This window comes from Lithobates pipiens, unplaced genomic scaffold (genome assembly GCF_037356315.1).
Source record: "Lithobates pipiens isolate NorthernLeopardFrog02 unplaced genomic scaffold, aLitPip1_a1.2 Scaffold_23, whole genome shotgun sequence".
Classification (NCBI taxonomy): Eukaryota; Metazoa; Chordata; class Amphibia; order Anura; family Ranidae; genus Lithobates; species Lithobates pipiens.
Genome location: NW_027507785.1, coordinates 276653425 through 276679774, shown reverse-complemented (window position 1 = coordinate 276679774; position 26350 = coordinate 276653425). Strand labels below are relative to the sequence as shown.

Sequence of the window (26350 nt, the reverse complement as noted above, 5' to 3'; positions counted from 1 at the left end):
CACTAAGCGATCAGTTTTCTGATCGCTGCATTAGTGTCGCTAGTGTCGCTAGGTAGCTAGTTATTTTTTTAGGTTCACCGCCAGGTTTTTATAGGCTAGGTACCCCAATATACTACTCAATAATGGTTTTAATCCCCTGATTTCCCCTAGTTAACCCTTTCACCCCCTTTTGCCAGTGTCACTAAGCGATCATTTTTCTGATCGCTGCATTAGTGTCGCTAGGTAGCTAGTTATTTTTTTAGGTTCACCGCCAGGTTTTTATAGCGCTAGGTACCCCCATATACTACCCAATAATGGTTTTAACCCCCTGATTGCCCCTAGTTAACCCTTTCCCCCCTTTTGCCAGTGTCACTAAGCGATCGTTTTTCTGATCGCTGCATTAGTGTTGCTAGTGTCGCTAGGTAGCTAGTTATTTTTTTAGGTTCACCGCCAGGTTTTTATAGCGCTAGGTACCCCGATATACTACCCAATAATGGTTTTAACTCCCTGATTGCCCCTAGTTAACCCTTCCCCCCCCTTTTGCCAGTGTCACTAAGCGATCGTTTTTCTGATCGCTGCATTAGTGTTGCTAGTGTCGCTAGGTAGCTAGTTATTTTTTTAGGTTCACCGCCAGGTTTTTATAGCGCTAGGTACCCCGATATACTACCCAATAATGGTTTTAACCCCCTGATTGCCCCTAGTTAACCCTTTCCCCCCCTTTTGCCAATGTCACTAAGCGATCGTTTTTCTGATCGCTGCATTAGTGTTGCTAGTGTCGCTAGGTAGCTAGTTATTTTTTTAGGTTCACCGCCAGGTTTTTATAGCGCTAGGTACCCCGATATACTACCCAATAATGGTTTTAACCCCCTGATTGCCCCTAGTTAACCCTTTCACCCCCTTTTGCCAGTGTCACTAAGCGATAATTTTTCTGATCGCTGCATTAGTGTCACTAGTGCTGCTAGGTAGCTAGTTATTTTTTTAGGTTCACTGCCAGGTTTTTATAGCTCTAGGTACCCCCATATACTACCCAATAATGGTTTTAACCCCCTGATTGCCCCTAGTTAACCCTTTCACCAGCGATCACAGTATAAGTGTCACTGGTGACGCTGGTTAGCCAGTTAGTTATTTAGGTTCCCCGTCAGGTTTTTATATAGCGCCAGGGACCCCCATATACTACCTAATAAAAATTCAAACCCCCTGATTGCCCCTAGTTAACCCTTTCACCAGTGATCACCGTATAAGTGTTATGGGTGACTCTGGTTAGTTTGCTTTTTATAGCATCAGGGCACCCACCATTTATTACCCAATAAAGGTTTAACCCCCAGATCACCCGGCGGGTGATATCAATTAGGTTTTAGGGTCAGGGTCTGCGTCGCCCCAGGCAGCGCTAGGTTAGTGCCAGTACTGCTAACACCCACGCGCAAAGCATAAACCTCCCGTAGTGGTATCGAATCTGAACAGATCAATATCTGATCTGATCAGATCTATACTAGCGTCCCCAGTTCCAAAAAAACGCATTGTTAGCAGGATCAGCCCAGATCCTGCTAGCACCTGCGTTTTGCCCCTCCGCCCAGCCCACCCAAGTGCAGTATCGATCGATCACTGTCACTTACAAAACACTAAACACATAACTGCAGCAATCGCAGAGTCAGGCCTGATACCTGCGATCGCTAACAGTTTTTTTTGGTAGCGTTTTATATTTAAATCCGGAATGCAGTGCTTGGATTTCGGGGTCCCGTACGTGGCTAGGCTCCCAAAAAGTCCCCCACATGTGTTATCCACGTACTCGGGAGAAGCAGCAGAATTTATTTTGGGGTGTAATTTGACTTATGCCCATAGCATGTGTGAGCAATATATCATTTAGTGACAACTCTGTGCAAAAAAAATAAAAAAATTGTAATATTCCTGCAACTTGTGGCAAAATATAAAATATTTCATGGACTCAACATGCCTCTCAGTAAATAGCTTGGGGTGTCTACTTTCCAAAATGGGGTCATTTGGGGGGGTTTTGTGCTATTTTGGCATTATTAGGGCCTTCGAAACTGTGATAGGTAGTGAGGACTGAAATCAAAAATGTGCACCCTTAGAAACCCTGAAGGCAGTGATTGGTTTTCGGGGTCCCGTACGCAGCTAGACTCCCAAAAAGTCCCACATATGTGGTATCCTCGTACTCAGGAGAAACAGCAGAATATATTTTGGGGTGCAATTCCACATATAACTATGGCATGTGTGAGCAATATATCATTTAGTGACAACTTTTTGTAAACTTTTTTTTTTTTTTGTGTCATTATTTAATCACTTGGGACAAAAAAAAAAAAAAATATTCAATGGGCTCAATATGCCCCTCAGCAATTTCCTTGGAGTGTCTACTTTCCAAAATGGGGTCATTTGGGGGGGTTTTGTGTTATTTTGGCATTTTATGGCCTTCGAAACTGTGATAGGTAGTGAGGAGTGAAATCAAACATTTGCACCCTTAGAAATCGTGAAGGCAGTGATTGGTTTTCGGGGTGCCGTACGCGGCTAGACTCCCAAAAAGTCCCACATATGTGGTATCCCTGTACTCAGGAGAAGCAGCAGAATATATTTTGGGGTGCAATTCCACATATAACTATGGCCTGTGTGAGCAATATATCATTTAGTGACAACTTTTTGTAAACTTTTTTTTTTTTTTGTGTGTCATTATTCAATCACTTGGGACAAAAAAAAAAATTCAATGGGCTCAACATGCCCCTCAGCAATTTCCATGGGGTGTCTACTTTCCAAAATGGGGTCATTTGGGGGGGGGGTTTGTACTGCCCTGCCATTTTAGCACCTCAAGAAATGAGATAGGCAGTCGTAAATTAAAAGCTGTGTAAATTCCAGAAAATGTACTCTAGTTTGTAGACACTATAACTTTTGTGCAAACCAATAAATATACGCTTATTGAAATTTTTTTTACTAAAGACATGTGGCTGAATAAATTTTGCCCTAAATGTATGACTAAAATTGAGTTTATTCGATTTTTCTTATAACAAAAAGTAGAAAATACATATTTTTCTCCAAATTTTCGGTCTTTTTCCATTTATATCGCAAAAAATAAAAATCGCAGAGGCAATCAAATGCCATCAAAAGAAAGCTCTATTTGTGGGAAGAAAAGGACGCAAATTTTGTTTGGGTACAACATTGCATGACCGCGCAATTACCAGTTAAAGCAGTGCAGTGCGAAATTGTAAAAAGACCTCTGGTCCTTAGGCTGAAAATTGGTCCGGGGCTAAAGTGGTTAAATGCAGATACATGGTCAAAAATTTGTTTCAAAAAGAAATGTTTAGTCTTGCCGACATAGTAGCTGCCGCACACATATATCATTAGGTATACAACACCCATTGTCTGGCAGTTTATAAAGTGTTCAGCTTGATGTATTTCACCATTCGGTAAAGTATGTGTCTTTCCAGGCCACAGGCAGCCGCCACACCTGTGAGTTCCAAGATACTTACATTTACACTTCTTGCCCTCCCAATAGAATCGACTTTGAAGCAATTGGTCCCTTATGGAATTGTTTTTGGCATATCCCTGGGCAAGCAGTCTATCTCTGCGTTATAGCCTTGACCTGAAAGTCCTCCTTGTAACAAACAATTACATTTAATATGTAAGTATTGTCCATAAGGGATCGATTTGACCAAAACCCAATTGGGTGGCCACTATTGGCTCTAAGAATGGTATTCCCAGCTGTGGGTTTCCGAAATAAGGGGGTACCTAGTGTCAAATCTGTTTTGACAAAGATTGTCTGACTACAAGTCATAGTAAATGACAAGTGGTTGTAAACCGTTGCAAACCACATTGACCTACAGGTAAGCCTAGATTAAGGCTTACCTGTAGGTCCAAGAAATATCTCCTAAACCTACACGGTTTAGGAGATATTTACAAAAAGACAGACTATCTCTGTTAGCAGCATGCTGCTGCTAACGGCGATATGCCGTTAGTGGCGTCTCCAGTGTGCATGCGCGGGAGTGATGTCATCGCTGCTCCGGCGCTGTGAGTGGCTGGAGCAGCGATACCCGGAAGAAGATGGATGCTCCGTGCTTCAGGAGACAGCGGTGACATCGCTGGCTCCTGTGTTAGGTAAGTGACACATAATGGGCAACTATGCGATGCATAGTAGCCCATTATGCTTTACCTTTGCAGGGAGACAAAGAGGAAGTAAACCCATTAGGGTTTACTTCCTCTTTAAAGTCGTTGATATTAAGTCCCTGAATGAAAGCATTCAGTAATTATTTAAAACCATCCCAGAGTATGAGGATGTCATCTATGTACCTGTGCCATGATATAATGTTGGCACAGGTACATAAAGAGAGCCTCATCACTCATAATGTGGCGCTCCCACCCCCTCCCAGGTACAGGTTAGTGTACGATGGGGCACAAGCAGTCCCCATCGCCCCTCACACTAAGTGTTTATTGATATGGCGTTGCCTCTCTGATATATTTATGATTGGGATAACTATATAATTATATCGTTTCAGATATCATCATTAAACGTTAGTTTTTCTTATAAGGCTTTGTGCAGAATGCCCCATCCAACAAGATGGTGGCAGCAGCTATCTGTATGAAGACCATAAACTTTGACTCCTGTTATTGTTTTGTTTTGCATAAATCTTGAAGTCTGTGGCAATAGACCTTTGAGCCATTATATTGATTGGCATAATGTGATTGTAGCTGATATATATTTGTTCATCTTTTAGTGCTTGACTGTGTGACATTTCCTGAAGAAGCGGGCTGTGTCTGGTTTTGTGTCTTCTTGATGTTATGTTTGTGTTACATGTTTTCAACCATTTTATCTTTTATAATAAATATTTGATACTTTTTATTCCTTGGTACTGTTATAGTCCTTTCAGTTTAGTGTACACTCACTACTTTACATTGTAGAAAAGTATAATTTCTTCAGTGTTGTCACATGAAGAGATATAATAAAATATTTACAAAAATCTGAGGGGTGTACTCCCTTTTGTGAGCTACTGTAAGAATGACCACCTCAGCTTGAGCTCCCACCGGGCCATGCCCCCAACACGTTTCGCTCTGCCCCTTAGAGCTCAATCATGGGGATCATCTGCAATGCAGAGGGACTACTTGTAAAGCTGGAGCTGTAGTAGGGAGCAAGATAAACTGATGCCTCCTCTGTAGTGCTGGCGCCTGTCCCATGCAGAGTAATACCAATTGTACTCCACCTCTTATCCCGACTAGCGGTCTCCAGAGTGGTGCCAGCAGCAGGAAAGTGTGAAGTAATACACTGGACATAATAGTATAGGGCTGCTTTCACACTTATGTGCGACTGTTTACCCACAATGCGGGTGCAGTGTACCTGCCGCTTTCCTGCGGGTTTGCTTTGCTTAGCCATTTACTTCTATTATATCCTGCCAGTTTGGTGCACTTTCTGAATGCAGGAGTTTTGCTGTGCTTTCAGAAAGTGCACCACACCTGCAGTCTATGGCATAGCGCAGCTAACCCAGGGCAGTCGCAGATGCACTGTACTGCATCCGCAGTGCAGGTGAATTGCAGAAAATCAGTGTGCAAGTAGCCTTTTAGTTGGGCAGGGGGTGCAAGTGTGGTAAAACCCCATAGATAAGAGGTGTTTTTGCCACCCCTGCCCCAACCGCATTCCCTTTAGCTGCAGTGGCCAAAGGTGTACACATGTTGCAGCAGTTATACGCCCTGTCATGGTTGGTGGGTGTAGCACCTGCCAAGCATGACCCACTCAAGCGAATGAGGTCGCTCTGCAAATGCCCTGCAACCTTGTGCAGTACAATAAACAAGGGGTTAAAACAGGCAGCATTGTGTTGCTTTCTCACCACCTGCTTTAACCCCTTGAACCTCGCAGAAGCATGCAGTTGCGGGACGCTATTTACTTGAATTGGTCGTAATTTGCAGGTGGTAGCACCCAACAAAACCAACAGGGAGTTTGATGTGTACACCTTTGTCTGATGTCTCGGCAGCTAAAGTGTCGGTAAATCCGCAAATCGAGTACAGGGTTTTACCACCCCCAACTTTGTGTGAGCGATTTGTGAGGGTGTCGCTGCCGAATGCAACTAAGTGCAGCAGGCACTGCTTCTCCCCTGAAAAGTGTTTGACAGGTGGTGAGGAAACGATATCTTGCCTCCTCACCACCTGATTTAAATACATGATTGCTGGTTCTTATACACCCCACATCTCCCCATAAAGAGGATCTGTCATGCACTATTCTTATTACAAGGGATATTTACATTCCTTGTAATAGGATTTAACCACTTCAATACCGGGCACTTAAACACCTTCCTGCCCAGACCAATTTTGAGCTTTCAGCACTGTTGCACTTTGAATGACAATTGCGCGGTCATGCTACACTGTACCCAAATGAAATTTTTATCATTTTTTTCCCACAAATAGAGCTTTCTTTTGGTGGTATTTTATCACCTCTACGGTTTTTATTTTTTGCGCTACAAATAAAAAAATACCGAAAATTTTGAAAAAAAAAATGTTTTTTTTGTTTCAGTTTCAAAACTTTGTAAATAAGTACGTTTTCTCCTTCACTGATGGGCACTGATGGGGCTACACTGATGGGCACTGATAAGGCAGCACTGATGGGCACCAATGTGGCACCAATGAAGTGGCACTGATAGGCGGCACTGATGGGCGACACGGATGGGCAACACGGATGGGCAACACGGACGGACACTGATAGGTGGCACAAATTGGCACTGATAGCTGGCACGGATGGGCGGCACGGATGGGCGGCACGGATGGGCATGGATAGGCGGCACAGGTGGGCATGGATAGGCGGCACAGGTGGGCATGGATAGGCGGCACAGGTGGGCACTCATAGGCGGCACAGGTGGGCACTCAGGCGGCACAGGTGGGCACTCAGGCGGCACAGGTGGGCACTCATAGGCGGCACAGGTGGGCACTCATAGGCGGCATCGGTGTTATAGTAATGGATGCCAATCAGTGCCAAACAATAATGCATGCCAATCAGTGATGCCCATTGTGGGCACTGATTGGCATCCATTATGGGCACTGATTGGCACCCATTGTGCTGACTGGCATCTCTGGTGGTCTAGGGAGGATTATGGCCTTTATTACCTTTTCCCTGGTGTTCTAGTGGCGTCCCTGGTGGTCCAGTGTGGGCATCCTCGGGGGGGCTGTGCTGATAATCGATCAGCACAGACCCCCCCTGTCAGAGGAGCAGCCGATCGGCTCTCCTCTACTCGCGTCTGACAGACGCGAGTGAGGGAAAGCCGATCACCGGCTCTTCCCATTTACACTGTGATCAGCCGTGATTGGACACGGCTGATCACATGGTAAAGAGTCTCCGTCGGAGACTCTTTACCGAGATCGTAGTTGCCGGGTGTCAGACTGACACCCCGCAACAACGATCGCCACGATGCGCGCCCCCGGGGGCGCGCAGCGGCTCATAACCCTGATCACGTCATATGACGTCCGGTCAGGATTATGAAACCACTTTGCCACCGTCAATTCCCTATAGGGCGGGCGGCAAGTGGTTAAAGTGATACCATTTTTTTTTTAAAGTGCCCCCGTCCCTGCACACAGAAGTGAATGCATACATACATACATTGCACCCACATATGTAAATGGCATTTAAACCACACATGTGAGGTACCGCCGTTAACGTTAGAGTGAGAGCAACAGTTCACATGTAATGCTAAGCCTCCATGATCCAGACACAATAAAGCCTAGTACACAACACCATTTTTTTTCTTTTCGTTTTAACCCAGCGATCTCCCCGCTGAGATATTGTGTTCTGACAGGGTGACAGCCCCCCCCACCAGAGCACACCGGTCAGCACTCTAAGCCATTGACTGAGAGTGTTGATCTGGAGCTGGTCAGCTGCTGCTTTTCCAGCATGCTCGTCTGATTGGCTGCCACACACACACGGGCCCGAATGTCACCAACATTTTTTATTGAACATGCCGATGTCACCCGACATTCGGCTCTTGTATACTAGGCTTTAGGCTGGACAAGTGATGTCCTCCTAGAAAATGAGGTGGGCTCTATATAATTTGCTGCACCTATTATTACACACTGTGTAAAGCTCAAAGACCAAAAGGTAAGGCTGGAGTTCATCTTTAATAACAAAAACATTTTTTTGGTTGTAGAATACGGCTTTATGTTTATCAAAACAGAATTGAATTGTAAAAAATATATACATAGATTTATCTAATATGGCAGTTCAATAGAGCTGACACACGGCACCCCATACTGGCTAATCATATTTGAACTTTCATTGGTTTAGTGTAGACAGGACAATAGAATCTGACTTATCGCTGGTTGCTATGCATGACTCCACTTCTCACTAAAGCTCTTTGCCTTATTATATCCCTTCCAGCATTTACATCATGTTATTACATGGAAGTATTTCCTTTACAAGTCTTGATTTAGAAGGAAGAGGACCGGCTGCTTAGCTTCAGACTTTGTCTCCTGCAATTCACCTTCATAGACTGAAACAAAAGCTTCACCAAGTCCATTTTGCCCATTGCAATCATCGCTTTAGAAAGAGCAACAATTTCCGACGTGTTGTTTCTGCACACAGTCTGTAGTTCTTGGCTTACAGCCTCTGGTGTATATTTCTCCTGAGTCCGCTTTACCCAAAATTCCACTTCCTGGATGAGCTCTGCGGCGTCCATCTTGTTCTGGTGGTATAAGCCCAACAGTGTCTCCATTATGCACCGGAAGGTCTCTGTGCCCAGCGAGCCTTTGTTGTCTAGCTGAAATGCTTGCTTGAAACACTTTATAGCATTTAGTTCTTCCCCTTTGACTCTAAGGCATTTTCCCTTCAGGAGCTGCAGTTCAGGGAGAGTATCGCCCATATCAAACTCCATGGCTTTGGCAATGCAAACTAACGCATTATTTATTGCATTTTCATCAGTTGGTAGCAGTTCTTGGACAGCATCCACACCCATGTAATAACAGACCTGAAATGAATAATACATAGCCATTTGCACATGTCCAATGTCACCCTGGATAAAAAAAAATGTGCATCTTAAAGTTGTACTCAACACCCCCCATCCCAAATGTTTTTTGTTTTTTTCCCCCAGTTACCCTGTAATGCCCTTCACATATTCACCCACACAGCGAAACTAGCATTGTCCCACTGCGACCTACTATTCGGGTACCATCCCTTTTGATTAAGCCGTTATCTTGATCCTTCTCAGCTGGCGGCCTCTTCTGGGTGTAGACAGTCAGCTCTCATGATGCACCAGGCCGCCCTTCAAACCACCCCCTAGTTGCTCTGTGTGCTGAACCTGCAGCCTCCTGGGAGATGTGATGTAAGTATCCCAGGAGGCTGCAGAACCAGGTACATGTCATTCCCTGCAGTTCTGTTTCTGGTTGGGGGGACTGTTCAAGCAGAGCTAACTTCCTTTTGGGAATTTAGTTCCACTTTAAAGAGAGCTTCCAGGTTTAATGGATTCTTTACACTGAAAAGTAGCTTTGCCCGTAAGGTTAAAGAGCCATTTAGGAGATACTTACCTTGTAGTTTGCCAATGCTGTCACCAGCGTATGCACTGTGAAGAAACAGCCCTCCGTGCTGTTTCTTCATTAGCAAGTGCTGTAACTGACGGCTCCCGCACATATGCATGAGAGTGACGTCACACAACGCCGGGCAATCACAGAGACATAGTACATGGTCCTGGAAGGAAAAGGGGCGATGATTGCAGTAAGTGGCACATAATAGGCTAGTATGCAATGCATACTAGCCCATTATGCTTTTACTTTGCAGGGGAAAAAAGAGGAAGTAAAACCCATCAGGGTTTACTTCCTCTTTAATGTCACACAACCTACTGCAGGTCCTGATTTTATTACTGGGTCCTGATTTTTTCCAAATCTGAAACAGATTTGCCTTGGATTGTCCCTGTAAAGAAGAAGTATCTCTATAATGTTTATTCATTGTTCCGTTCCCCAGGGGACAAAGTATATGTAGTATTGTGTCCCATCTTCCTATGTGCTGTTTAAAGTAGTTCTAAAGCCTTAAGGTTTTTCCCCTTCCTGCATTCTACTTACCTGAGCCCAATCCGATCCATCAATGTGCACAATAGAAGCGGCTCTCGCCGCTGTCTCCCTCCTCCATGGGCAGATTGATAGCCATTGGCTCCCGCTAGTGTCAATCAAATGCTGTGCCGAGCGAGCGGGGGGCAGGGCCAAGCCACCCACTCTGTGTCAATAGACTCAGACAGGGCAGCTTGGGAGTGAGCACGTAATGGTGCTCCCATGGAACGCGGCTTTCCATGGATGTAATTACATAGTAAGGTTGAATAAAGACACCAGTCCATCCAGTTCAACCTGAGTGAGTGTGCGTGTTTACAATTATCCCTATCCCTGTAAATTGTGTCTTATTAGGATGCTCATCTATTATATTATTATTTTAAGGTACCCATTTAGCACCATCAATTTACGCAGCGCTCCACACATACATTGCACACTCACATCGGGCCCTACCCTCAAGGAGCCCACAATCCAAGGTCCCCAACTCACATACTAGGACCAATTTTGGACAGAAGCCAATTAACCTACTTGCCAAAGATGAGGAGCCTGAAGCCTTGGCAGGGGACCCCAGAAGAAGAGGACCAGGGCTGCTCTGTGCAAAACCATTGCACAGAGTAGGTAAGTATACTATGTTTGTTATTTTAAGAAAAAAAAACAAAGCTTTTATGTCACTTTAAGTTTCGATGTGAGATTGTATAGGGCATCCCTTGTCCCTCCATGACCATGTGACAACGAGCTAGCAAGGAGATGGCTGCTTTGACAAAGGCACTTTTCTCTGTCTCCAAGCACTTGCCCAAGACAAGCATCTTTATAAAAATGGTTTAGAACAGTAAATAGTGTAGCGCTACTATTAAGTGAATGTGTAATCACATGGGAAAAATCCATATACGATCACAAATAATAATAAAGTCCTCTGTAGTGTGACTGGTGCACAAAGAATGTGATAAGGCTTCTTCAGAAGAAATAGGCATTTCACTAGTCAAGTGCAACCCAATATGTCAACTTGTCTGAAGAGATCTAGAAGGTGGGTAGAATACTCTTACCGGATATGATGGACTCACACGGTCTTACGACGGTTGAGTCGGAAACGCTTGGGGTTCAGACCTAGGAACAGATAGTAGGTTGGTGGTGGTCCGATTGGTGGTGCCCCTGTTGAAGACACTCTTTGTCGAAACGCGTCGGGCTCGCATCTGGCACCCCACATTGCTTTTATTTTGTTCACTTGTGATCACCAGTCATAATTTTTATCCAATTATATGACCTTTTAATAAAACCTGATGGTTAATATTTTTTGACCCGCACAATGTGGAGCTTTCTTTTTTCTTTTTTGTTCTAATTTCTACAAATCCCTCACCCCTCATTTGGGGTTGTAATTCCAATTGAGCTACATCCGAATTGGACAACCTGAGGAACATTCCGGAGAACCCCCTGTGAGACGCCCCCCAGGGTCTTCAGTCGTTTGGAGTCTTCTCGATATCCGGTCGGACCACCACCAACCTACTATCTGGTCCTAGGTCTGGACCCCAAGCGTTTCCGACTCAACCGTCGTAAGACCGTGTGAGTCCATCATATCCGGTAAGAGTATTCTACCCACCTTCTAGATCTCTTCAGACAAGTTGACATATTGGGTTGCACTTGACTAGTGAAACGCCTATTTCTTCTGAAGAAGCCTTATCACATTCTTTGTGCACCAGTCACACTACAGAGGACTTTATTTATTATTATTTGTGATCGTATATGGATTTTTCCCATGTGATTACACATTCACTTAATAGTAGCGCTACACTATTTACTGTTCTAAATTGTTTAACTTTGTTTGTTTGAAGTGTTGACAGCTGTTTTTTCACATGTTTTCTTGCTAGCTAGATACAGCGCGGTGTTTTCCCTTTTTTCTTTTATCTTTATAAAAATGCACGGGAAGGGGGGCTTGTAAGCTAAAATGTTCCAGGCAAGTGGACACGTCTTTGGAGAAAGGTGCCGTCTATCATAGCAGCCATCTCCTTGTTAGATGTGTTGTCAGACAGCTGTGGAGAGAAGAGGGTTGCTCTGTCCAACCTCACAGCTAGCCTTAGCCCTTGTACACACGGTCGGAGATTCCGACAACCAAATCCGTCTGATTTTTTCCGAAACTGTTGTATACACACGGTCGGACAAAGTTGTCAGAAAATTCGATGTGATGACGTTATTTCGTTACGACGGGACTATGTTCACGCTAGTAGCCAATAGCTTTGGTGTAGGAATTTGATCTGAGCATGCGTGGCACTTTGTCCAATCGGAATTCTCTACACATGATCGGAGTATGTCCGATCGGAGCATTTTGTCGGAAAATATTTCCGGCAAGTTGGAAAAGTTGGTCCGACGGAAACAGTCCAATGCAGACCACACACAGTCGGAATATCCGACAAAACGCTCCGATCGGACACATTCCGACGGAATCTCAAAAAACTTACTTACAGAACACATTAATAAAAGTCAAAGTGAGACATTTTCTTTACGTGATTAGTAAATGTTAGGGTTGTATGTTTAAAGTGGCTTATCATATGGAATTGTCCCACTTACTTGTCCCATTTCGAGGTATATCTTCAGACAGGGATACACGTTGATGATGCTGTCCAGATCTGATTTGGCACTGGTCAGATGGTTTCTGTCTGGCAGTCCATATGATCCCATCTTCGTCCTTTCTAGGTCTCTCATGTACATTCTGATGTAAATCTGCACAGGAAAAGATAAAATTACATATCCTTACTGTCAAAGCATAAATAAACTGCATCTGAACACAACAAACTGGATGGACAGCTATTATCTTTTTTTTGATCAGATACAGTACATTAAAACGCTTTCAATGGTATATTTACCAGAGCAAGAGAAATTGTTTGCTTGATTGTAGATACTTTACACTTTAAGAATACTGTATGCAGTGAGGTATGATGCCAAACATATAATAAATTATTAGGTTTAGGGTTTACATAAAGCAAGGAGTTGGGGTGGGAGGAAAGTGGGGGGCTCTGCCTCTCAATGCAGGTTTGGCTCCGACAGCCTAATGCCCCATACACACGGTTGGACATTCCGACCACAAAATCCGTCTGATTTTTTCAGACGGCCTTTGGCCAAAATTTGTCTTGCACACACACGGTCGCACAAAGTTGACGGAAAATCCGATCGTTTGGAACGAGGTGAAGTTATACACATACGACGGGACTACGTATAGGCCAGTAGCCAATAGCTTTCGTCTCCAAATTTTTTCTGAGCATGCGTGGCACTTTGTGTGTCGGAACTCACTACACAAGGTGGCAAAAAGTCCAATCGGATTTTGTTGTGGGAAAATTTTAGATCCAGCTCTCAAACTTTTTCCGTCGGAAATTCCAACAGAAAAAGTCTGATAGAGCCCACACACGATTGGATTTTCCGACAACATAATCCGATCAGACTTTTTCCGTCTGAATTTCCGACCGAGTGTATGGGGCATAATAGACGGGTGTCAATATGAGCCCTAAGGTTGTCAGCTTTGGATATTACCTGGGAGCGTGTGAGGTAAGCCTGCCAGTTCAGCTTCGGATCTTGAATCACATCCAGCGCCATATTACAGATTCCTGTGGCCATTTCTTGCTTTCCCAGGAAATGAAACATTTTCGCAAGTCGGTTTAGTGTCAGCGGATCACCTTTGCCTATTTCTATAGCCTGTGTGAGACAAGGAATAATATCAATTACTTATTGCCATCTGAAATGCATTCTAAAGAATACCTAAACTAAAATCTAAAGCCAAATACAATACATATCTTTATAGGTATTGGGCTCAGGTCAAGTACCAAGATCAAATTTTAATTTTCTAAGATTTTAGGCGAGTATTGAAGAAAAACTATTTTTTAGAATTTTTACTTTAGCTGGACTAATTACTTTTTGTATATATAAAACCTAAAGGACAAGTTCTGTAAAATAAATAAATACGCATATTTTGCTGGTAAAAAAAATGTGCATTGCACCTATGATCAGCACATCACGGGTACAAATCAGGACTCCTGCAAACTGTCTGTGTAAGCTGTCTGCTCATACCTCATACAAGCAAGAAGTTAAATACTGATAGGAAGAAACAATGAAATATCAAGAGCGGTCAACAGCGCCCTGGTAGTTCATTGAGAACTACAAGCCGACAGCTGCAAAGGATGTCAGTACTTGTAGTTCTCATGTTCACAGAACTTTGTGAATGAATGGCACAGCCAGGTGGGTGGAACACCACACGGCCAAGTTTTTATTAAGTTGTGACTGTGAGCAGGGAGAGAAGATCTCTTGCTCGTTGTCACAACGGGGGATCAGAGGGTGCGTGTTACATCTTACGCCCTGAAGATGAGTGTAACATGTTATAAACAGTGAAGTTATCCTTTATAAGTGAGTGGAGATTCAATTACTGACTTCATGAAAATATATTAGAGATTGAGGATTCATAGCTATTCGAAGCACGTAAAATATTAATAATGTATGAGACTTTATATGTTGGCGATTAAAAGGGGAATACCATCTTTTGCAAAAAAAAAAAAAGATAAATGCACCCATTCTGCAAAAACAAAAATGTGGTATTTGTTTTATTTTATTTTTTCATTTTAGCCTGCAAAGCATTGCAACCACCATCAGTGGATCGTGGGTGCAATTCCATGGATATTCCTTCAACTCCTTGCCAGTACAAAGGTATGAACCTTCAATTACAGGGTTGGAGGAAGTATCAATGGATCACAAGCGCAGCAATGTAACTCCACTTTTGTTACTTTGAGAACTACAGTCATTCTGCTACGGGTGAAGATGGGACGTGTAGTTTTTTTATTTACAACTTCTTGTGCATAAATGTCACAGCTGTGGTGAGAACACCACGATCCTGTAAATATGTTTGTGGGTGATGGGGGTCACACTTAAACACTTTAAATTTGTATGAAATCAGGCAGGCCCTTGCACTTCATAGTTGAAGGTAAATCTAAAGGAAATTGAATAAGAAATTTGTATAATGTATGGCCAGTTTTAGCTTTTAAGATGATAAAATGTGTTCAATCTTAAAGCGGAGTTCCACCCAAAAGTGGAACTTCCGCTTTAAGGTATCCTGACCCCCTGACATACCACATTTGGGACGGGTACCTAGTTTTGACAGGTACCCAGCTCCCACTTCCGCCTGCGCTGCCTAGGCAACTCTCCCTCTCTTTCTCCCTCCCTGCAATCTTCTGGGACACGTCACAGGTCCCAGAAGATTGCCCGGCCATTAAGGATTGCCCAGCCATTCAGATTGCCCAGCCATGTCACACCCAGGTGCCCACATTTGCAATGCCGGCACCACGGATAGGCAAGGGAGAGAACGGAGGCTTCGGACGATGGCATCGCTGGACCGTGGGACACATGAGTGTTTATTAAAAGTCATCAGCTTCACTTTTTGTAGCTGCTGACTTTTAATAAACATGCACGCAGCTGGAACCCCGCTTTAAGCCAGCAATAGACAGTTGGAATCTTGACCGGTTCAGCAGGGACCAGACAAAATTCGAGCCATGTATGGGCAGGCTGAATGAATTGAGTGATCAACTTTGAGTATAACCAGCCTATCAAATTATATATTGTTCCCATTAGCTATAGCCGCTAGCAATAATCACTGTGTGATTTCCAGGCCGGGATAGCTGGCTTTAAAGAGGATCTTTACTCTGTAAACAAAACATTTAAAAGTCAGTAGCTGTAGCTGCTGACTTTTAAAAAACACACACCTGTCCCAGGATCCATTGATGTCCTCACCCAACCCGGCTCTTTGCCGGTCTTTAGGTCCAGGCGCCGCCTTCTTAACTGTGGGCAGCTGACAGTATCTCCTAGAGCAGTGATGGCGAACCTTGGCACTCCTGATGTTTTGGAACTACATTTCCCATGATGCCCCACTACACTGCAGAGTGCATGAGCATCATGGGAAATGTAGTTCCAAAACATCTGGGGTGCCAAGGTTCGCCATCACTGTCCTAGAGGCTTAATAGCTGGCTGCCCCTGCATGAGCTGCAATGCACCAGTCAATGGTTACACAGTCTCCTGGGAACTGTGATGCCGAGTACACACGACCGGTTTTTGCAACGGAGTTCTGCTGAAACTGTCGTGCGTACACACGATCACACCAAAGACCGATCATCTAGAACGTGGTGACGTACAGCACGTACGATGGGACTAGAAAAAGGAAGTTCAATAGCCAGTAGCCAATAGCTTCTGTCTCGTACTTGCTTCAGAGCATGCATCGTTTTTGGTACGTCGAAACAGCATATAGATGAGCGGTTTTCCCAATAGGAATTGGTTCCGTCGGAAATATTTAAAACATGATCTATTACTAGGTCCGTCAGAATTTTTGTAAAAAAAAAAGTCAGATGAGGCATACACACGATCGGAATATATGATGAAAAGCTTCCGTCTGACTTTTTCTGTCGGACATTCCGCTCGCGGGTAGTGTACACAACATGACGCGTGTTCCAGGAGGCTGCAGAGGAGGGGGGGGGGACTTCGGTTCGGATCGTGGCAGGGATCTGACCAGAAGTGGGAGCAAGCACCTGGCAAAATCAAGTACACTTCCTTCCCAAAAAAATGCATTCCAAATATTGGGGGGGGGGGGGGGGGGGGGCAGCAGAACTTCCCCTTTTGTAAGTGATGAAATTTAAAGTGCTACATACACCATTAGTATTTTTTATGTGCGTCTTATTTTTAGCTAGGGTACTGCTTTTACTTCTACTTGCTTTACTAAAGGGTCAGTCCATCCAAAAAAGATATTTTACTTATAGCTTTTTGGGCTGCCTCAACCCCTGGCTTTTCATTTGTCCCAGATACTCCAGATGTCAGGTCCCTCTGCAATAATTTCCAACTTTATTTCTATACATCTGGGAGTTGTGGGTGTTCCTATCCATGTTTACAGTCTCAAGAAATGTCTGTTGCATTCTACAGAGTGTGAAATACAATGAATACAACAATGCAATGGCTAATTGGTTTACACTTCCACCTAGCAGCATTAGGGTCTTTGGTTCAAATCCCAACCATGACATGTTCTCCCTGTGCATGTGTGGATTATTGCTAGCAGCTATAGCAGCCGCTAGTGATAATCGCAAGTAAATCTGGCAGGCTGGTTGTACCTAAATGTATCAGTCGATCGATCAGCTTGGTACATTCAGCCTGCCCATACATAGTTCGAATCTCAGCCCCTTCCTGCTGAACCGGCTGAGATTCGAACCGTCTATGACCAGCCTTACGGACCTTTGATTGTGAGCTCCTTCAGGGCAGGGACTAATGTGAATACACAATATATATATGTAAAGCACTGCGTAAATTGACGGGGCTATATAAGTACCTCTAATAAATAAATAATACAATGAGGAGAATGGGGAACCTTATAATAGCCACATGGTGAGCAGCCCCAGGAACAGAAAAGTACAGAGATCTCGTAAAACAAAATCTGAGACATCCAATGCCGTGTACACACGACCGGACTTTCCAGCAGAAAAGGTCCGATGGTTTTCCTGAGGGACTTTCAACTGAGTTACGACGGACTTCCGAACGAACGGACTTGCCCACACACACAAACGGACTAAATTCTGTTAGTTTTGAACGTAATGATGTATGACGGGACTAGAAAAGGAAGTTCAATAGCCAGTAGCCAATAGCTGCCTTTGCGTCGTATTTGGTCCGTCGGACCAGCATACAGACGAACTGTTTTCCTGATAGGAACTGAGTCCGTCAGACAGATTTGAAACATGTTCTATTTCTAGGTCCGTCTGAATTTTTTAAAGAAAAACGATCAGACTATCCCACAACACGATCGGACTATGCGACGGAATAATTCAGTTGGACCTATTCTGCTGGAAAGTCTGGTCGTGTGTACATGACATAAGAAGCTCTTGAGTGATTCAGCTGTCCGGTATCTACAGAAAACTGAAATAAAGTTTGGCTGGGCTGACACTTGGTGGTAAGTGTTTGGCAGATAATGGTAAAGGGCTCTTTTTAGGGGTTCAGGGGGTAGGGTATAGCCTGGAATTCCCCTTTAGAAAATTGCTTGACCTTCTCTCTTCGCAAACCAAACAAGGATAAAAGAAAAAAAAATGGAATTTGAATATAACTACATAAAATTTAGAAAACCACATTGACCAAACCTTGCTGAAGCAGTCCAGTGGGTCAGTTCCTGAAAATCCGTAGTCATGGATTCCCATTGGCGTGATGGAAAATGTTTGTTGTTTTTCCAGCATCATCCCGATGTAGCACCAGGACAAAGCTAAACAAGAATTACAACTATGTGTAAAAAACATGTGACAAATGACAACTCATTGCACCTTCATAGTGTCACTGACATACACATTGGAAAATGAATAAGCAGCAGGTTTCGTACATGTATGGAGAAGCACACAAACATTTCTTCACAAGTATTAATATTTTTGGCATCCTAACACAACAACAAGCTATTTGTTGGTGGTGATCCATTCTAACACAAATGGAGATCTTTGGGTCATATATGGGTTGCATGCTGGAAAATATATATCTACATATTTTATAAGGTTAAAAGGACTTATGGCTCTTAAGATCATCTTATGCCCTACATGGGCAAAGCACAGGTTCATTTTGAAGATCTAAGGCCGCGTACACACGCGGGGACTGTTCGCCCAACTTTGTCCGCTGAACAGTGTTTCGGCAAACAGTCCGCTCGTGTGTGGGCTTTCAGCGGACAGTTTCAGCGAACAGTCCGCTGAACAAGGTTTTTCGGAAATTCCGAAAAACTGTCCGCTGAAACTTTGTTTCAGCGAACAGTCCCCTCGTGTGTAGGCTTGTTCGTCAAACTAAGTTCCGCGCATGCTCAGAAAGGATTTACACGCCGAAAGTTATAATGCAGTGTATAGGACGTCGTATTTTTCGTCCCGTCGTACGTGCCGTTCACGTCATCGCGCACGGTTTCAGCAAACTGTTCGTTCGCCGTGTGTGGCCATGTCCGTCCATGCTAATTTTGAGCGGACTGTTTGCCGAAACTGTTTGACGGACAAAGTTGGGCGAACAGTCCCCGCGTGTGTACGCGGCCTAAGGGTCATTCATACTAGCTGTGCTCTCGGAAGAGTGATTAACATTAGGGGATAAAATTGCAGCTAAAGCATATGTACACCTCCAGTAATTGCCTCTGAAGCTGGGTAGCTATTGGGGGGTGGGTTGGGGCAGTAAAAGTATGGCTTGGATGTGGGGTTTTACTGCTCCCCAACTGCTAGTGTGAACAAACCCTTTTAGTTGCATTGGTAAAGGTCAACACCAGAGATGAGCTTAGGTTTGGTCCGAACACAAAGTTCAGTTGAACCTGGAAAGAAGTTGGCAGTGCTAGCCTAATCAGCTGTGGCTAGGACATAGGAGCAAGGATGCTTGTGATATCCTTGACCTATGGCCACATGGCCATATGAGGTCCACACCAACCAAATTTTCTTTAGTTTTAGATAGAATAGGCAAGATTTAAAACTTCTCTTAACTTTTTAACTGCTGTATGTGTTCCCATTAGAGAGAGTTCTACTCAAAGAATGTTACATTGTTGCAGTACTGGGACAAGATCATCCAGTGCCCAGGGCAAAGATACCAAATTGCGCAACCCCCCCTTCATTATGTGCAAGCTTATGAGGAGGAGGGGGGGAGCACAGCCTGCACCTCCTCCCGTCTCTCTCCTCCTCTCCTTGCCGCTTCCAGCTCTGGGCTAACATAAGTAGATGCCGCTGTCACTACTTCTGTTTGCCTTGTAGTAGAAGGAATTTGCGGCGCCCACATCCCTAATACACGCTGCACCCAGGGCAGCCGACCCTTCTGCCACATCCCTTGTCCTACCCCTGCATTGTTGTAACCAAACTGTTGTATGTTAGTCTCCAGCTACCTAATGTGGGTTGATTCGGCACCTCATCGACCACTCTAATAATCATCCTGCTTAGAGTGATACTAAAGTGAATTTTTTTTCATTAAAGATGTTATAATTACCTGCTCTGTGCAATGGTATTAGCATCCACTCCTTCTTTCCTGCGGGTGCCCCCTCATCAAGCTGTGTGCACCCCCGCATATGTGTGCCTCTACAGACACACACAGCATGGCTTGGCCATGCCACCCCCCCCCCCCCCCCCCCACCCAACTCAGAGTCTCCCGTGAGACCAGGAAGAGGAAGCACTGATGCTGTAGACTAAACAGCTCTGGATCGGTGGAGGAGCCAGGCAAGTGTTTAGGGAGAGGGGTGTGGGGGGAACAGACATTGAAATATTTTTAACCTTAATGCATAGAATTAATTAAGGTTAAAAGTGCTTAGAATTTAAAACCAACTAGACAATATGAATGGAAAGTATGAAAGAAAGAATTCATCTGACCTCAATGCAACATAACAAAAGGTTCCATATAAACAGTGCTTGTGCTGTGTAATTTGGACCCCCGTAACACCTAAAAAAACCTGGCTGATCTTGCCAGTTTCTCCCCTCCCTTGTGTAAACTGACCACGGTAATCATGGCTGCTGAGCCCTGACATCGTGGTCAGTTTACGTGCCTCCATCATCCGCAGCCTGCTCTTCTGTGTCTCCTCTGTCCTCCTCCCCTCTCTGCGTGTCACCTAGTGACAGTGCCACCCCATCCCCCTCCTGCTGCAAGAATAACCAATAGATTTGTATATTATCCGTTTTGTCTCTTAATACAGTGTTTCTCAACTCCAGTCCTCAAGGTACCCCAACAGGTCATGTTTTCAGGATTTCCATCAGATGAAAGAGCTGTGGTAATTACTAAGGAAGTGGAACTGATCAAATCACCTGTGCAAAATAATGGAGAGCCTGAAAACATGACCTGTTGGGACGCCTTGAGGACTGGAGTTGAGGAACACTGTCCTAATACAGTGCCCCCCGTCTCTGTGCTTTATGAAAAAAAATCCTCCTTTTACCGCATCTCCCAGCGGTCATGTGATCGGTCATGTCTACTCTCTCCTTGCGTCCCGCTGATGTCAGTGGGGGAAACGCGTCCCCGCCCGCTGCTTCTGTCAGACGGGCAGAGAGGAGACACGGGCGGTTACATGAGCGTCAGGAGCCGCCGTGAGATACGGATTATGTTAACATGTGAAAGTGGGTTAACAACCACTTTAAGAAGAGATCAACTTACTAGATAATATACATAGGAGTAATGAAAGAAAGAATTCATCTAACCTCAAAGAGCCCAATGTTACATAACAAAAGGTTCTATATAAACAGAAACCTGCCGCTGTCGTAACAGATACATTGTCCATTGTAAAGAAGACAAAGTGAACACTACCTTTGTAATGACTATGGGAGGACTTCACAGCTTCACGGAGCAACATCAACGTCTTGTTAAAAAATAACAGTCGGCTCTGTTCAGGTTCTTCTTTTTTCATGAAAATTTCATCTAACCTAAAATTGAAATACTTTATTATAAAAACACAAATACTGCAAAATAATTAACTATGTTGGGTATCAAATTATTGAGTTGATATTAGTAAGTTTAATCAATAAGCACTAATATGAGGATTGCTTGCTCCTAAAACCTTTAAATACAATGTGTCTGCACCAATCTCCTCCAGGGAATGTCCATGATTACAGTACAGGCTATGGGCTGGGTAGGTAAACATAGCATTAACCTGCCCCATTCGGGTATTTAGGCTTCACATTCTGTTGCAGTGCATTACCGCATTCATGTTAAAGCCCAGATAAGCTTTTTGTGTAAATGAGCTATATTCCAGGTGCATCAATGCAAGTAGTGTGCAGCGTCCTATGGTTTGTTTTTTTAGAAGGTAGTCACAGCCTGTGTATCTCCCTTGTGAATATATTGCAGAAAATGTCCTTTGATCTTTGTGTGGAAGCAGTGGTCACTCTACAGAAGTCCCTCATGCCCCCTGTTGAGTCAGAAATAGAGTTCTGAAATGCTTCCTGCCGATTGGAAATTGCTAGCTGTGACTCAGCAGGGGCCATGTTGAACCTCTGCAAAGAGACCACTTCCTCCAGACAGAGAGCTGGGGTCTTTCTCTACAGCATGCTACCAGGAAAAAGACCTTTGTACATCTGTATTTGATCATCTGGAATGTATTTAGCTGATTTTAAATAAACATTTAGTTTGGCTTTATTGTGTAGTATTTTGCATGTTAACACGTGTAGCGTTAGGGCAGCCTATTTTGAATGGGCTGTCAAAGTATGGCAGTGAAAGAACTTTAGTGCTTTAATGCAGTGCACCACAATGCATGGCATGTAAGTAGCTTGTAGACTACTGTACATGTGTGTTGGGGTAACATTACGGTACCATTCTAAATGAATGACACTGCAACACACCACACAATATACTGCGTGTTACTGTAATGTGCGGTAAAATTACCTATTACCTGAAACGTATAGGTATAAAGTCAGGCCTAAAAGTCAGAATCGGGCACTGAAAACTTCTTGTAGTTTTTTTCTTCTCTTTCTGAACAGGGAGCCCCAAACCTGAGATGCCTTCTATGCATTTACTTCTAGCTGGGGGGGCTTTTTTTCAGTGGGAACGCAGTTCTGGCACCTTCAACACTGAATGTATGTAATGGCAAGGGGTTGTGGGGTGTGCTGGAGGTTCTATTTTTGCGGGGGGGATCTGTTGTTGCAGGGGAGGTCTATTGTTGCTCAGAGAGATATATTGTTGAGGGATGCGGGTCTACTGTTGTTTTCTGCAGGAGGGGTCTGTTGATGCTGGCTGGTGGGGTCCATTGTTGCTAGGGTCGATCTATTGTTACTTGGGGGGTATTTTGTTGTGGGGGGTCTATTGTTGCTGAGGGGATGTATTTTTGCTGGGGTTCAATTGTAGCTGGGAAAGATCTACTGTTGAGGGAGGGGTCAATTGTTGCTTGCTACTGGAAAGTCAATTGATACTGGCTGTTAGCCCTTGTACACACGGTCGGACATTCTGACAACCAAATCCGTTGGATTTTGTCCGACGGATTTTGTCCGACGGATTTTGTCCGAAACTGTTGCATACACACAGTCGGACAAAGTTGTCGGAAAATCCGATCGTTCAGAACGTGATGACGTAATTTTTTTATGATGGGACTATGTTCAGGCTAGTAGCCAATAGCTTTGGTCTAGGAATTTGATCTGAACATGCGTGGCACTTTGTCCGATCGGAATTCTATGCACACAATGGGACAAAGTCCGATCGGTCCTTGTTGTCGGAAAATTTTATAGCCTAGCTGGAAAACTTGGTCCGCCGGATACTCCGACGGAAACAGTCCGCTGGAGCCCACACACGGTCAGATTATCCGACAACACGGTCCTATCGGACATTGTCCATCGTAATATCCGACCGTGTGTACAAGGGCTTAATCTGTTGCTGGAGTATTTTGCTGCTGCAGCCTTTTGTTGTTGGTGGAGATCTGTTGTTACTGGAGGGATCTATTTAAAGCGGAGGTCCACCCTAAAGTGGACCTTCCGCTCATTGGAATCCCCCCCCCCTCCGGCGCCACAATTGGCACCTTTCAGGGGGGAGGGGGGTGCAGGTACCTGTACAGTACAGGTATCTGCACCCACTTCGGTGATAGCTCTCTGCGGAAAGGGGCGTAGATTCACGCCCCTTTCCGAAAGTCCCCTGCTGCCTGCTGGGAAACACACAGATCCCAGAGGCAGCGGGTCCATCCTTATTGCGCAGCGCGACTCGCGCATGCGCAGTAGGGAACCGGGAAATGAAGCTGAAAGGCTCCACTTCCTGATTCCCATACCCAAGATGGCGGCGGCAGCACCCGAGAGACGATCGAGAGATCGGCTTCGGGTGCCGACATCGCGGGCGCACTGGGTGGGTAAGTGTCATTATTTTAAAAGTCAGCAGCTGCAGTATTTGTAGCTGCTGGCTTTAAAAAAAAAAAAACGGCGGAACTCCCGCTTTAACTGCTTTTCTTGTCATCATTAACAAATTCCACACAAATTGCTTAGCAAGACAAAATGATACTTGGTTCTGTATTTTCTATAAGAGGTGGTACTTGGGGCTGGGTAGGGGGTGGAGCCAGGGGACCGTGCTCAGAGGTGGGTAGGGGGTGGAGACAAGTGGTGACTTGGAAGAGGGGGGAGTTCCTGCGCCTATTTTCTGAGAAAATGCTGGCCACAAAGACCTAGCATATTGGTTCTGCTATGGAATACCAGGCCCTCCAAAATGACTCCATAAGGTACCCTTATGCCACGCACACACGACCGTTTTTTCCGACGGAGTTCCTCTGAAATGGACTTGCCTACACACAATCACACCAAAGCCCGATCACTTAGAACGAGGAGACGTACAACATGTACAACGGGACTAGAAAAAGGAAGTTCAATAGCCAGTAGCCAATAGCTGCCCATGCGTCGTTTTTGGTCCTTCGGAACAGCATACAGACAAGCAGTTTTCCTGATAGGAATTGATTCCTTTGGAAATATTTAAAACATGTTCTATTTCTAGGTCTGTCAGAATTTTCAAAAAAAAAAAGGTCAGTGGAAGCCCACACACAATCGGAATATCCGATGAAATGATTCCGTCTGACTTTTTCTGCCGGAAAGTCTGACCGTGTGTACACGTCATTACTCAATATCCTGGCATCTTTTTACAACCTAAGATCTTATGTCTGCTATGGAACCAACCCACCTCACCAAAACGAGGTTACTATACTTGGAAGTGACTTACCGCATACAGAGAGAGGCCATTGTGAAATACCAGCTCCTTTCCTCTTCCAATGAGATCTAGAAAATAAATAGCAAACGCAATGTTCAAATATTTGTTTTGGGTTCTAAAATGAAATGTGTATTATATTTATTTTATTAACATGCAAAAAGGATTTATGAAAGCAGTGATTTCTTGGTTGGATTTACATCACTGAAGCTTATAGGAACACAACATTTGGCATCTATTACTAGGATCAATACAACACACCTCTGCTGGGACCTCCTCCTTTACACAGGACATTTTTATTGTTTTACTGGTAGGACCTGGTTCAGTACAGGCAGTCCCCGAGTTACGAACACCTGAGTTACAAACGACTCCTACTTATGAACGGCTTCAATGCCGGCGGCTTGTGCGCCACGCTGGTCCTGGATACCCCCGAGCAGCTATATATATATCAATCAGCAATGGGGAGCCCCCTCTAAATGCAATCCTTACATTTTAGGTGCAAGGTCCAATTTGAGTCAGAACTCCTGAATTTAAATATATTACAGGTCAGTGGCAAGAAAGAAGTACAGGTAATATGTGCACAAACATGAAGTGGTACCTGTAACTTAAGGCCAACTACAGTCATTTTTTTTTTCATTTTGAACAGAGTAGGAAAGGGATAGGTTTTCGCCAAAATTGGCACTCTCTACCCTTTCTATCATAGGAATTCTCTAAAGTGGACTGCAAATGGGGAAGTGTTGGGACCTCTGTCAGATAACTTTTACTCATCTTGCTGTTACAGGGACAGAAAATGAGGTGAAGGCTTGCCAACTGCGTTACAGACAGCAAAAAACAAAAACAAAAAAAACTTGACAAGCATTTATACATCATAGATGCTAACTGTCCTGAATTTGCTGGAACAGTCCCGCATCTTCAACCTCAGTCCCAATGATGCTGTGTCCTGGGCCATGTCCCAGTATCACAACATCACCCTTATTGGAATTACATGCACAGTAATTGAATAAGGCATTACAGTGAGCGAGGACTGTAAGTGGGTGGTCCCAGCATAATTAGAGTCAGAGTTTGGCTGGGCCTCCCTGGTAAACAGGACTGCTGTTCCCTGGGTTTACATGAGGCGGACTTGGGATTGGGACAGAAATTAGGATTGCCTGGAGTTGGGTGACTTCATGGGGTGTTTGGTATGTGTGTGAGAAGTGGGCTGTAATACACCCCCTCGCCCGTCCTCTTCCTTCTCCTGCGGCCACAGGGACTCCTATGTGGGCGGGCAGCTGCAGGATCCCCAACCGCTACAGAAGTAGATAGAGCAGCACTGTGTAAAGATTCCCCCCCCCCCCGCCCCAGCAGCGGCTTGAGCCAATCAGCACCCAGGGGGACTGGGACCTAGGATTTGTAGTTCTGAAAGGGGTGCTGCACAGTACAAATGAATGGGGGCTTGGATTGCATTACCCAGTATTCCCAGCACACGAAACTGGGAAGGAAGAGAACTGAGGACAGTTTCCGGGCAATTTGAACCAGAGGTGAAGGGAGACAGAGCAAGGATCTGCTACAGTGCTCTGTGCCCATATTGAGAAATCAGAGTGCAGAGGAACTGAGCCACTACGAAGCCCTTGCTGTGCTGAGGACTGGGGAGTACCGAGCTGTGATCTGTGCGCTGAGTGAATGAGCCACTGCCAGGATATACTATCTGCCATGCAGAGGACTGGAATCACCCAAGGCAACCCAGCAGGCATGTACTGGCCAT

At 44.5% G+C, this 26350-nt stretch overlaps 1 protein-coding gene across 1 annotated transcript in view; it reads right to left on the bottom strand.

Moving 5' to 3' along the window:
* Nucleotides 1-8051: 8051 nt before the first annotated feature.
* TTC22 (tetratricopeptide repeat domain 22) overlaps nt 8052-26350 on the bottom strand; it is a 30386-nt gene continuing 12087 nt past the window's right edge. The window contains exons 2-7 of the mRNA XM_077453261.1: nt 24625-24680; nt 21256-21371; nt 18117-18235; nt 13501-13662; nt 12544-12696; nt 8052-8915 (exon numbers count right to left, since the gene is read on the bottom strand). Coding sequence (XP_077309387.1) covers nt 8379-8915; nt 12544-12696; nt 13501-13662; nt 18117-18235; nt 21256-21371; nt 24625-24680 — 1143 coding nt within the window. The 3' untranslated portion in view covers nt 8052-8378. The remainder of the gene's footprint in view (nt 8916-12543; nt 12697-13500; nt 13663-18116; nt 18236-21255; nt 21372-24624; nt 24681-26350) is intronic.